Genomic DNA, 13,988 nt, shown 5'->3' on the forward strand with positions numbered 1-13,988 from the left:
AGTAGTAGTGTAGTAGTAGTATTAGTAGTAATAAAGTAGTAATATAGTAGTAATAAAGTAATGAAGTAGTAATATAGTAATAGTAGTAGTAGTAATAAAGTACTATTAGTAGTAATATAGTAGTAGTAGTAATGTAGTAGTAATATAGTAGTAATAGTAATAAAGTAATGTAGTAATATAGTAGTAGTAATAACGTAGTAGTAGTAGTAGTAATATAGTAATATAGTAGTAGTAGTAGTAGTAGTAGTAATATAGTAGTAATAGTAGTATAGTAGTAGTAGTAATAATAAAGTAGTAGTAGTAATATAGTAATATAGTAGTAGTAGTAATATAGTAGTAATAGTAATAAAGTAATGTAGTAATATAGTAGTAGTAGTAGTAGTAATAAAGTAGTATAGTAGTAGTAGTAGTAGTAATAAAGTACTATTAGTAGTAATGTAGTAGTAGTAGTAGTAGTAATAAAGTAATGTAGTAATATAGTAGTAGTAGTAGTATTAGTAGTAATAAAGTAGTCTACTACTATACTACTTTATTACTACTATATTACTACTACTATATTACTTTATTACTACTACTTTATTACTACTACTATATTACTACATTACTACTACTACTACTACTATTATATTACTACTAATACTACTTTACTACTATATTACTTTATTACTACTATATTATTACTACTACTACTACTACTAATACTACTTTATTACTACTACTACTATTATACTACTTTATTACTACTTTATTACTACTATATTACTACATTACTACTACTACTATTATATTACTACTAATACTACTTTACTACTATATTACTTTATTACTACTATATTATTACTACTACTACTACTATACTACTATATTACTACTTCATTACTTTACTACTACTACTACTATTATATTACTACTTTATTACTACTATACTACNAGTAGTAATAAAGTAGTACAGTAGTAGTAGTAATAAAGTAGTATTAGTAGTAATATAGTAGTAGTAATAAAGTAGTAATAAAGTAGTAATAATATAGTAGTAATAAAGTAATATAGTAGTAATAAAGTAGTAGTAATATAGTAGTAGTAATAAAGTAGTAGTAGTAGTAGTAATATAGTAGTATAGTAGTAGTAATATAGTAGTAATAGTAGTAGTAGTAATATAGTAGTAATAAAGTAATGAAGTAGTAATATAGTAGTAAAATAGTAGTATAGTAGTAGTAATAATAAAGTAATATAGTAGTAGTAATAAAGTAGTATTAAAGTAGTCTACTACTATACTACTTTATTACTACTATATTACTACTTTATTATTACTACTACTATATTACTTTATTACTACTACTATATTACTACTAATACTACTACTACCATATTACTACTACTACTATATTACTACTAATAGTACTTTATTACTACTATATTACTTTACTACTATATTACTACTACTACTACTACTTTATTACTACTACTACTATACTACTTTATTACTACTATATTACTACTTTATTATTACTACTACTATATTACTTTATTACTACTACTATATTACTACTAATACTACTTTATTACTACTACTACTATACTACTTTATTACTACTTTATTACTACTACTACTTTACTACTACTATATTACTACTACTACTACTATATTACTTTATTACTACTATATTATTACTACTACTACTATACTACTTTACTACTATATTACTTTATTACTACTACTACTACTACTATTATATTACTACTAATACTACTTTACTACTATACTACTATTACTACTATATTACTACTACTACTACTACTATATTACTATATTACTACTACTACTACTACGTTATTACTACTACTATATTACTACATTACTACTACACTACTACTATTATATTACTACTAATACTACTTTACTACTATTACTACTATATTACTTTATTACTACTACTACTACTACTACTACTATTATATTACTACTAATACTACTTTACTACTATATTACTTTATTATTACTACTACTACTATACTACTATATTACTACTAATAGTACTACTACTACTATACTACTATATTACTACTAATAGTACTTTATTACTACTACTACTACTACTAAATTACTTTATTACTACTACTACTATATTACTACTACATTACTTTATTACTACTACTACTATATTACTACTACTACTATATTACTACTACATTACTTTATTACTACTACTACTATATTACTACTACATTACTTTATTACTACTACTATATTACTACATTACTACTACTACTACTTTACTACTACTAATACTACTACTACTATATTACTATATTACTACTACATTACTTTATTACTACTACTACTACTACTACTATATTACTACTACTACTACTACTACATTACTTTATTACTACTACTATACTACTATATTAATACTACTACTACTACTGTACTACTATATTACTACTTCATTACTTTATTACTACTATATTACTACTTTATTACTACTAATACTACTACTACTATATTACTACTAATACTACTTTATTACTACTTTATTACTACTTTATTACTACTATATTACTTTATTACTACTATATTATTACTACTACTACTATACTACTATATTACTACTACTTTATTACTACTATTACTACTATACTACTTTATTACTACTACTATATTACTTTATTACTACTACAATACTACTATATTACTACTACTACTACTACTTTATTACTACTACTATACTAATTCTTCATTACAGGATTGGGACTGCAAACCATCTCCAAGCAGTCCTGCTACAAATACTGGGCTTCAGCTACACACCGCCCTGACACGACTCCTGCCTCAGACCCACTCCTGGACCTCCTGAAAAACACAGGATCTAAATTCTGGGTCTCAGGACTCGCTCTGCCTGGCTGCCCCACTCATCACAGCTCCCCCTGCAAAGAGACTCATTCATTCACATTAAGTATTGTCACAATAAATTTCTTTTGCACCAATTCCCTGCCTCAGTGTTCTGTGTCTTGCGTTTGGGTTCAAATTTGGTAGTCAACCCTCTAACAGTACTATAGAAAAAAAAAAAACCTACTACTACTGCTAATAATCTAGAAAAAGACCCTACTATTTTTACTAATAAAAGAAAAAAACTAGTACTTCTCTTACTAATCTAGAAAAATCCCCTTCTAATAATCTAGGAAACGAGACAACGACTACTTGTCATTCCCTTTGTTTCATCCTAGCCAGGAGTCTCTCTCTCCCTGTCTGGAGATGGTTTGCAGGCTGATCCCTATCCTGTAATCAACCACACACAGCTTGACTCTCAGGCTCATCAGCCTCAGTGTTAAATGTGAACAGTTTGGTCCAGCGTACTGTCTGTACACTGCACACTTAAACACAGGCAGAGTCACACCAATATACTTTAAAGTAAGTACTGTACATATAGAGAACTGGAGGAGACAATATAAGACTTACAGACTTCTGCCAGCAGGTGGCAGCAAAGCACACTTCATCTATATATATGTGTGTGTGTCCTCACTGCTGACAAACAGTTGACCACTATTTATAGGGAGAGTGTGGGGGGGGGAGACGAGACACTGAAGGACTCAAAGGGAGTAATGAATTATAGATATAAACACAGAAATCAATAACAATCGTGGTCTTTGCCTGAAAGCATTAAAATAGTTTTGCATATTCATGTTCCTGTACATGTACAAGGACATCCTGCTTTTAAGACCCAGTGCTGCCAATCAGAGCTGCTGTTCTATTGATTTGTAACTCTGTAGTGTAAATATACATCCTGATTCTCACCCACAGCCAAGTGCAATAACACCCCAGAGGAAGGATGAAATACTAGAGCACAATAATTAACTGCAAGATTAACAAGTGTCTCAAATGTGCAGTAAAGTTCCTCTTCTTGTTTTTTGTGCACAAGATAATTTGTGCATGAAAATTATTATCTTTACTATCTTTCATTCTATCAGTCTCATGAGTACATGATGTGTGAGTATGCAGAGGCTGTAATCTATAAAACTACATCATATTTTCTAAATTGATCATATTATGTATGTAAAATAAAAGTGACTAAAAAGTGCAATAGTCTAGTTGAAATACAGTTTAGTAGAAATATAAAGTAGCTTGAAAAAAGTTAACTGTAAACTTAAGTAAATGTACTTTGTAACTTTCCCTAAATTCTGACTCAGAGATTAAGTTCTGCAGTTTTCTTCCTTCACTAAATGTTTCTGTGCCAACACATTTGGGAGAAGCAGCTGCTCCTGCAGGGCTCACAAAGCCTGAGCCAGACTCCTAAACCTCGCCGAGGCAAGGTAATGTCAGTTAGATAAGCATCTTCACCTGTGTGTGTGTGTGTGTGTGTGTGTGTGTGAGGAAATGGAAAACTGTTTCTCATGCAGGCAGGTCACAGTGATAAATGCACTAGATATGAACACATCAGCGTGTGCCCGATCCGGTCAAGAGAAGCGATTAAAATCTTTCTTAACTCTGACAAATCTGATTTGATCATCACTGTTGGTCCCGTAGCTCTCACCAAAAAAAAACCACATACAACTTCAGCCGCGCCGTCGACATCTCTTCCACCTCTCTCGGTATGTTCAGTATGTGTCCTCCACAAAAGTACACAACATGAATATCACACAAATCTCACACAAAATACTTGAACTGCCGTTTCCCTGCCTCTTCCCTCTCTCCTTCTCTGCAGCTCAAACACTGACGCACACCTTCATCATATCCAGTCTCCATCACTGTGACAGTATTCTTAACCGCACATCCTCCAGAGTACCTCAATAAACTTCAGTCCATCCACTCTGCCTCTGACACTCCCCCTCCTGCCCCCACTGACCACGACCTGGATTGAGAGTCTTCTCCATAACTGCCCCCAACATCTGGAAGTCTTATCTCCAAACATCCACAACAATGAAATATCTGCGCTTGTATTGTTTCCACTTATTTAATGTCATGTAAAGTGTCTTTGACTGCCGTTGATATCTAAGTTTATGTAGTTGTCTTGCAAAGGAGAATAGCTCACTCATGAGCTCCATTACATAATGTTTGGAGTCTCGTATCTCCGTGGCAGTTGCTGAGTTTAATGACTCACTGAGATAATTAGGCTGTTTGTTCTTGGTATCTAATTCCAGCACCTGCCATGGGATGTGTTGGTCGTCTACTGAGCAGGAAAGAAGACGATAACAATGTAGAAGACGAAAGAACTGAATCAGGACTTATTCCTTGTCTTACATACAAACCTATGGATAAATATATAATGTAGTAGGTGTGTGGAGGAGTGAGAAACAGAAAGAAAAGTGGAAGACGAACCAGAGGCAGGCAGTAGAAGGCAATTAAACAAGCAGAGTTAGACAGTCATGTGAGGTGGAGGCGAAGCAAAGTAAGAAAAATCAAAAACCTAAAGACTGTCAACGCGCAACATGACCGAGTAAGTCTCTGCTGCACTTCAGCGGTTTGATCATCGACACTATTCCCCTGATGCAGCACAACATGTCAGAGTTTATTTGGGGAACTTCTGATGGAGACAAAATCAAACATCAGACGTCAACGGCAACATATTAGTCCTCACTGGAGTTTTTTTTTTTTACAGTACACTCCAGATAGTTAAACCCCACGAGGCCAATTAGCTCCGGCCGTCTGTTTGTAGGTAACAGTAAATCTGTTGTTAAAGCAGCACGAGGAAAACTGCGCACCACGCCTCCTGCTTTCCTTGTAAGCTCTTAAACAACAATGCAGCTAAAGCATGTGGGGTTTGCGGGTTTTAATGGGTCATTCCTCTACGGGGGGTTTCCACTAACAACCACATGCTACAAGAACATACGGAATAGACCGAATCCAAACTCCTGAGCGAACCCGCTCATATAACACAGAATCCAGCTAAACCAGAAACTCTTCACTTCTTTGTGCAGCTCTGTCTAGCACCAATTTTTGAGAGCTGTTTCCTTTAAGTCTTTCAACCACTTTAATGATCTGCCTCATTGCAGAATATACCTTTGATTTTCTCTGTCTCGATGCCTCTAACATCTCTGGGTTCTTGGTTTTATCTGCTCAGAACAGAACTGGATTTGCCGGTGAAGAACTGCCTCATGGCTAAAGCGACGCTCAGAATCTTTTTGATACAAAAGGGGTTTAAATCTTTATCCATTTTTTTCTACAACTCTCTGAATCATGATCTATGGATTTCTCCCCTGCCCCAGCTCTCGTCTGATGTCTCTCTCCTCTCTCTGCCTCTCCTCTCCTGACGGGAAAGCATCTGGTTTCAGAGGATCCAGAAATCGAAGCTATTCCTCTGAGCAGACGAAAACAGACCCCATCTTTCAATGCCAGCACTAATGATAGTTTTCACCTTCAGCAGACATTGCTGTCAGGTGTTGTAATTATATTTCTTGATGGCAAAGGGAAGCTCCATAAGAATAAGAAGCATTGTTTTCACCAAAGTTGTGAGCTTGGAAGAAAAGTAGGTCCTCTAATTTAGCTAGCCCCTCCCGCCAACTGCGACTGTCCAATCACAGCTTTGTGACAGTAACTCGGGACGGCAGGTCTGTCGAGCTAGTCATGCCGTGTGCAAGAGGCTGCACTAAGAGCAACACTCTGCATTTCTACAGTTCAGAGTGGTGTCATTCTTTAGCCTTTACAAGAACTTCAGCCTTGAAATAAAGAATATCCCTCACAATGCTCTCACTCAGCATCACAATATACTGATCATCCTAACGTTTTGGTCTCTGGAGACCATCATCAGGAGTATTTCAAACAGATAATGCTCCAACCATCTTGTGTGACAATTATCCTCTCGTGGGAGTATGAGTCTGCCAAGTGACACTTTCCAACGCACCTGCACCTAAGACACTTGGATGTGTGAATATCTTCATCCATCCTTTTCCGATAACAAAAGATTAAGAAAAATAGGAACGGATTAAACACTATTTCTGTCTACTCTGACGATGTTAGCTTAATTAGCTAGTTGGCTACAGCTAGTGTCAGGGCGAGGCGTTTAGAAACGGGACGTCTGCTTTTGTTTACCTTCTCTGAAATCAAAGACTCACTGGATATGTTGAAATCACCCCGGTATACTATACACAGTGCTCTACATTTACTGTCCGCCAAGTGTGGAAATTTATCAGCTATATTTTCCACGGCACATGCGCTAATTTCTGCTAAAAATCCAATGCAATGCAGTGTATTTTATAAATGCAAGTTGTCCTGATTGAGGACACAGCCACTGTTTAAACAATCATAAAGACGTGTGCAATCTAAATCCTCCACTGTTTCCATGTAAACTGCATATGTGCTACATGTTGTGTGCAACCACATGTTGTGTGTTTCAGCCATTATTTATATCTAAAGGAGTCTGAAGTTAACGTGACGCTCCTCACTTCACAGCTTTCACTGCTGCCACAAAACAAAGCTCAGTTGTATTCAACAGCTCCACGCACTCTGTGCACATGTGAAAGTGTGTTCTGCCACTGACACGTGTATATATACGTCACATATATATATATATATACACGTCACCACCTCTGGAGCGCTCGCCCCGCACAGTACAGCCCCAGCCTGGCTGCACACACTCTGAGGCCGAGTCCTTGTCTTTGTGAATGAGAGTGGTTTGAGGCGTGAGAGGAAGGGACAAGTCATGATGTGAATGGAGAAGTGCTTGTGTGGATGGCTGGACTGAGGACAGAGTAAGAGAAAATACAGCCACTCAGCTCAAGGCTCTCTCAGATGAGGCCTCTGTTCACATAAAGACTCATTCTTTCACTCCAACATCTAAATAAGAATCAGATTCTTATTCTCTTACCTGCCTCACAATGAAACATGCTTAAAAACTACGGCCGGCTTTGCAAATTTTTTTCTTGAGCTATAAAGTGAATACCTGATCAGTTCACCGAATATCTGAGCAATTCCATTATTTCTATACTGCTCACTTTATCCAACGACAGCTATTCAAAATAAGTGATTCACCCATTGGCTACTATTACAGAAATTTTTAGAGCAGGTTTCACAACCTTGGCTCATTGAAAAAAGGCCAGGTGTGTGAAAAAAAAAAGTGTTTCTGCAGGTTAGCTGGGCCACAGTTTCTTGGTCATTTAAAAAATGTCAAATGGAAAAGCGTGGGAGTTGGTTTATGGCTTTCATAGCCTTGTAATAAGCACATACCCTCACGCTATTATTTCCCTGCAGGGTCATTTTCTTCATGTGAGACGATTTACAGCCGGGCGGACTCACCTTGGTCTCTCGGAGGAGGAACTGCAGGTCTCGGCCGCTCAGTATGCCGTGGTTCTTAACGTAGCTCGGGAGGTGCACGGTGCTGGTGCCGTGCACGGTGCCGTGAACCTCCATGTAGCTGTGGATGATGTCGAGGTATTTCTTCTTGTCCTGAAACAAACAGGAAGAGAAAAAAGAAAAACAGGCACAGTCAGTTTTTTTCACATCAGATGAAAAAGTAAAGTGACTCCTAAATATCTCTCCATTAAAAAAACAAAACAAACACTGGCACAAATTTGAAATTAATGTATTAAAAAACACTTAAATTGTTCAGGTTAAGCTGGTGTAATCCAGAAAATAACATCCTGGAATAAGACCTTGTATAATAACTTTTTTTTTTGGGGTGAGAGCGGATCAGTATCATTACTTTGATATGCGGCCCCGTGAACTTTTGTTCGAGCTACCTGTCCGACCATCTGGCCACGATGGTAGGCAGAGCTAAAAATATCCCCCCCTACGAAGAGCATCAGTGCACACAATAGCCGGCTATTGTTATTAAAGTCTACCTGATCTGTGATGTCCTTGATCAAAGACACTATAAAGTATTCAAAGGATTCCAATGAAAGCCGCTGCCTTTATACCAGGAGTCATGACCGAGCTGCTTTCATCACACAGGAACGCTGCGCTGCTGCTTTTACAGTGGAGAAGGTCAAACGTGATGCAAGGAGAAAGTAATTCAAAAAAAAAAAGAAAAAAGGGCACTCCACTAATTTTACACATCGTCATGGTTACCACCATGACTGCGCCTGTAGATGTCACAGTGACGTCACCGGGGTTATCTTGGTCTTACGGCTTGAGACTTGAAATTTTTAACTGAGTTACAATGTAGGTGTAGGAGTTTGAAAGACATGATTGATTTGCATTTTATGTGATATATAATATAATGAAATACTCAATCGACAAAGTATTGATTTTGGGGTTTACCTATCCTTTTACCGGGCGCTTGGTCAGAGTTTCGAACTATTTATATGCCTGAACAAAGAGATGTTTTTAATTTTCCTCTCCCTACGTCGTGTGTGTTGCGAGTATTTGCAGCACATGCATTTTGTCCATTTGCATGTGTTGAGCTCTGAGTGTGTTTTCATTTCAAGGGCTGTTTCCTGAATGACTGCCCTTCACCTCTGCAGCCTTTCATGTGTTTCAAGTGACTCAAGGCTGTGTGTGAGGTCGGGGTGAGATCTGTGTTGATCGAGTTAATAAAAGAGGGTCGGTGGTTTGCTGGATTGGCCTGTAATGTGTTTACCCTGCACATCGCTTTTTGCAAATCGCTGTCAAGCCGCTCTCTGAGCTTCTTTTTTTTTTTTAAAAATAAGTCATGTTAATCAGATTGGATGGAAACACTACTTCCACAATAAAAGCCTTTTGATCGTCCCCACACTGAGATTGTCACAGCAGGTCTTTGATTTTCAAAAAACGAGGACACGACTTGTTTCATAACCCAGCCAAATTTGCACACAAAATAATTCCCCCGGTGTGTCCTGATGAACTGCAGCTCGAAATCTGTCTTTTTCACTTTGTTCTGTACCTGCTAGAGACTGAGCCATATGGGAGCGGCGTACAGAGGAGTGGAGAGCTCTTAAAGCCGAGCTCTTCAGGGAGGCACTACACATGAAAGCCGGTCATTTTCTCCATAATGATGGGACGCCTCAGAGGTGCAGTCACCAAGTGTGCGCACAAAGTCACACACACTACAATAATATCGATTACCAATAGCTGCCACACTCATGGGGCAGGAAAAAACCTCATTATTACTAAAATAAAATGTTTCGATTTTACTCATAACTCTGCCTTTGAAACTCTTCTGCCTCTGGGACACTTCCTTGCTCTAAAACTGTGTGTGTGTGTGTGTGTTGTGTGTGTGTTGTGTGTGTAAGAGCGTACGTGTGTGTCTACCTCAGTGGCTTCTTTTGGGGCTTAAATTTCAGGTAGCCGCTCGTCAGGGTCCCTGGAGGCCTGGCTATCAGATGCTTCCAGCCAGCCTACTGTAACTAAAGCAGCCTGGTGTGTGTATATGTGTGTATAAGTGTGTATAGGTGTGTGTGTGTGTGTGTTAGATCAAGTCCTAATTAGAAGGTGAAATCACTACCCTGTAATCTTTTCACTCAGGAGAGCTGAGCTAGGATTTGTGTGCGAGGGGGGATTTATAAATGAAGGTTATTGGTAGGTATCTGAAGAGGAAACACACACACACACACACTTACACACACACAAATACAACTACATGTTTTACCTTGTAAAAATGATGCAAAAAAACCCCAATGATTGTTGCACTTTTACATCAGTTAATGTTGCTTTTGGTGCAAAGTCTGACAGTAATTTAAAGGCACACTTACATTTCACATGTATGTTTCATACTGGTTCAGACTGTTTGTTGACATTCAACAAAGAATAGAAAACTGAATTTAAACGTCCCATACAGTCTAAAGGTCTCTGTCCATGTGTAGTGTGATTATAGATCAGGTCTAGGTTCTATATTAATACTGTGAAAGTATCAAAGCCTCAGTCCACAGAGAAATGCGCACAGCCTGTATTCAGAAACTGAGCGTTAAAACCAGCCGTCAGGACTTCCTGGAACTTAATGATGTCACAACAAACAAGTCACAAACCCCACCCACCTGGACCCACCATCCAAACCTTGCAGGATTTGGTTTCTCTGAGTGTTTTACCTTAAAATCTGCTATATTTTTATTTTGATCATTCAGAAAACAGTCAGCCAATCAGAAGAGAGGCTCAGAGCCTCCTCTCTTCTGATTGGCTCACTGACCTGTTGTTACTAGAGCTCCAGAGAGAAGCCTGAGAGAGGAGATGTGAAACTACACTGAGATGGTTTTGGGTTCTTAAAACCTTAACTAGCTGCAGAGGACATAAAAAAAAAACACAACTAAAGGAAGACATCATTAAGTTTCTTCAGGCAGCAGGATGTGTGTGTTGTGTGTTTATTGCGACCGCTTCAGTGATCGTGCATGTGTGTGCGCGAGGGAGATACAGCAGGGCTGCCATGACCCTCCGAGGCAGCCGCCACACAAAGCTTTACGGTCAGAGGACATCGCTCGCCAGATGCTCTCTGGAGTAACGCTAGAGAGACTTTTATGTTGGAATAAAGGCGACTGTGTTCAACAAGAACATAGTAGCAAGACAGGAATACAGACGTGGGACAACACGCGAGAGAAGCATGTTTTTAAAAAGGTGCATCGCCACTTTTAGATGCATTGCGGACTGTCTCTGCTTTTCCTCCTTGTAATGATATCATGTCAGCTTCGATTCATAATCCTGTCTCAGCTGTCAGCACACTGTGAAGCAGAAAGGAGTTACGACTTTGTAACTCCAACAGGCGTGAAGACTGATAACATTACAAGACGTTTTCCCCCCTCCGTGTCCTCACACAACGTGCGTATTCATCTGAAGCGAAGTCTGTCGAATGTATACGTCTCTGAGCATATACAATATGCAGTGTGAAAACAGGAAGCAGAAAGACTGCGGCAGCCTTGTACAGGAGCACATACTTTGAGAGTTATAAAATAACTGCTTTAGCTGGAGAGGTTGATTGAAGCAGGAGAGAAGGAGGAGGAGGAGCAGGAGCCGAGTTTTATGACCTTGTAAATCAGAGGGAATTTGTAAACCCTGGCTCAGAAAGGAAACAGGAGAGGCAGTGGCTGCTTTCTGCTGGCAGAGAGGAGGGTTGAGGGATGAGCATCTGGGGAACAAAGCTTACTGGCTGAGAGACACAACCTCAGACACACAGCGAGGATGAAAAAAAGCAAAAAAAAGGCTAAGATACACTGATAACTCGTGAGTGATGCCACTGACGTGTCTGTCTGACTGCTGACTTCAATTCAATTCAACATATTTAATATCCAGTTAATAAAAGCTTTCATTTTCAATCTTTATAAATGAGCAATTAACAGCAGCTCTGTGAGGCTGCACTACAGCACAGTGTGGTGCTTTGAGCCAACATGCTCACACTGACGGCGTTAATATGATGATGTTTTTCTGCAGGTGTAAAGTTTACCATGCTAGTTTAGCGCATTAGCATGCTAACATTTGCAGATTTGCATGAAACACACTGACGGTTCGACTTCTTTCAGATCTTAACACTTCAAATGAAGCTCAATAAGGAAGTTCTCTTCTTTCATGTTCGGCCTTTATTCCTCTATCGGTGAACATCTTTAATATTGTATCTCAAGCTCTTCTATTCTTTCCACTTCTGTAAAAAAATACCTACACTCATAATTTCAATGCCACCACACTTGACACACTTCCTTTAAATATCACTGCATTGCTGTCGCCTCACTGTCACCACCGTAACCTCCAGGATGTCACAGATGTTGCAGGAGTTGTTTGTACAAGGCCACACCAGGTTAAATGGGAATCAACAAACTTCATATGTGAGTGTGCAGCACGTTTTATTATTAAACTTCTCCTCTCTATATGTTGCTATAGGGACAGAGCTCCGGGGCTGGGAGCAGATGTTGATGTTTCAGCACTTTATGTTGAGAGGTAGCTGCGTCAAGGCGCTGGGGGATGGAGCAGATCAATCTTGCTTTACAGCACATTTCAACTGAAACAATCAAAGTCTCCCTCCGGAGACACGGTGAGACACAAATACTGTCTTCCCTGTGTTTGTTTCTTATGTTCTTTCTCTCATATGAACTGTGCGGTATTTTGATGATGCACGTTACAGTACGTTGGCAGTTTTTACTTCAACTCCAACGGAAATAAGTAATGAAATAAAATCGTTTCTGAGTCTACTGCACTGAATTCAAGAGGGCGAGAGGAGCTTTTGCCTCATTAGCATGTAGACAGGTGCGTTTGGTTCGAGTTACTGGACCCTTAAACTGCCTTCGACATCAAACGCACCTCAGATCGTCTTCCCATCTGAAACTCTTTCCAACTGACAGACTCTGGGGACCCCAAACTGGAAGCTTGTCAGTCTGGACAAAAATATACTTCACCTTTCCTTCCGGAGGAAAATCTTTTTTCCACATAACACACACAGACACACAGACACACACACACACACACTGACAAGTAAAAGAGCTCTTTGGGATTACCTGGTTTCCTGCATTGATCGGTCATAAAATGTGAAATTGATGTAGACAAACGCAGTGTCCCTGAGCTAATGTCACTCAAACAATTATAAACTTTTGTGTCTTATTCACAGTGCTGGTGGAAAAGGTTAGTGAAAGCCTCGGATTTAATAAACACCATGCAACGTGCACCATGATTTTCATGTGGTCGACTCATGAACTTGAATGACACATTTAAGCTTTTAGCTGTAACTCTTGGGCTTCTTCTTTACTTCATTGATTGAAAGTCAAAGCAGCTCTCACACACATTTCCAGTCTGGTTTCATTGACTGGACTCCAGGTTTGAAAACTCCTGACTCCAGTTAGCTTTTGCTAAAACCATTAGCCACAGACTTCACATACCTTTTCCAACCTACACTGTGAATGTCTGAATAACGTTTTCGATATGAACAATACATTACAATACAATAATTTGTATGTCATTAATTAAAATAGATTCTCTTTTGTTTTCCTGTGTCTGTACTTTTACACGCATTATATACACACGTCTTTGCAGTGACGTCATAATGGTGTATCAGTACGCAATAATGGCGCTAGTTCATCTTAATCTTAACATCTTAGGAGGCTGATGCCTTAATGCAGATGTTGTATTTTCTTCAGGAAATATGTGTCGTTGACAACATTAGACCTACTGCCTG

General features: G+C 38.4%; 1 protein-coding gene across 2 annotated transcripts in view; it reads right to left on the reverse strand.

Moving 5' to 3' along the window:
• mgat5 (mannosyl (alpha-1,6-)-glycoprotein beta-1,6-N-acetyl-glucosaminyltransferase) overlaps window positions 1–13,988 on the reverse strand; it is an 81,309-nt gene that overhangs the window by 4,691 nt on the left and 62,630 nt on the right. For both annotated transcript variants that reach the window (XM_022746508.1, XM_022746507.1), the window contains exon 12: window positions 8,225–8,374. In XM_022746508.1, coding sequence (XP_022602229.1) covers window positions 8,225–8,374 — 150 coding nt within the window. The remainder of the gene's footprint in view (window positions 1–8,224; window positions 8,375–13,988) is intronic.

This window comes from Seriola dumerili, unplaced genomic scaffold (assembly GCF_002260705.1).
Source record: "Seriola dumerili isolate Sdu_G_001 unplaced genomic scaffold, Sdu_1.0 BDQW01000105.1, whole genome shotgun sequence".
NCBI classification, from domain to species: domain Eukaryota; kingdom Metazoa; phylum Chordata; class Actinopteri; order Carangiformes; family Carangidae; genus Seriola; species Seriola dumerili.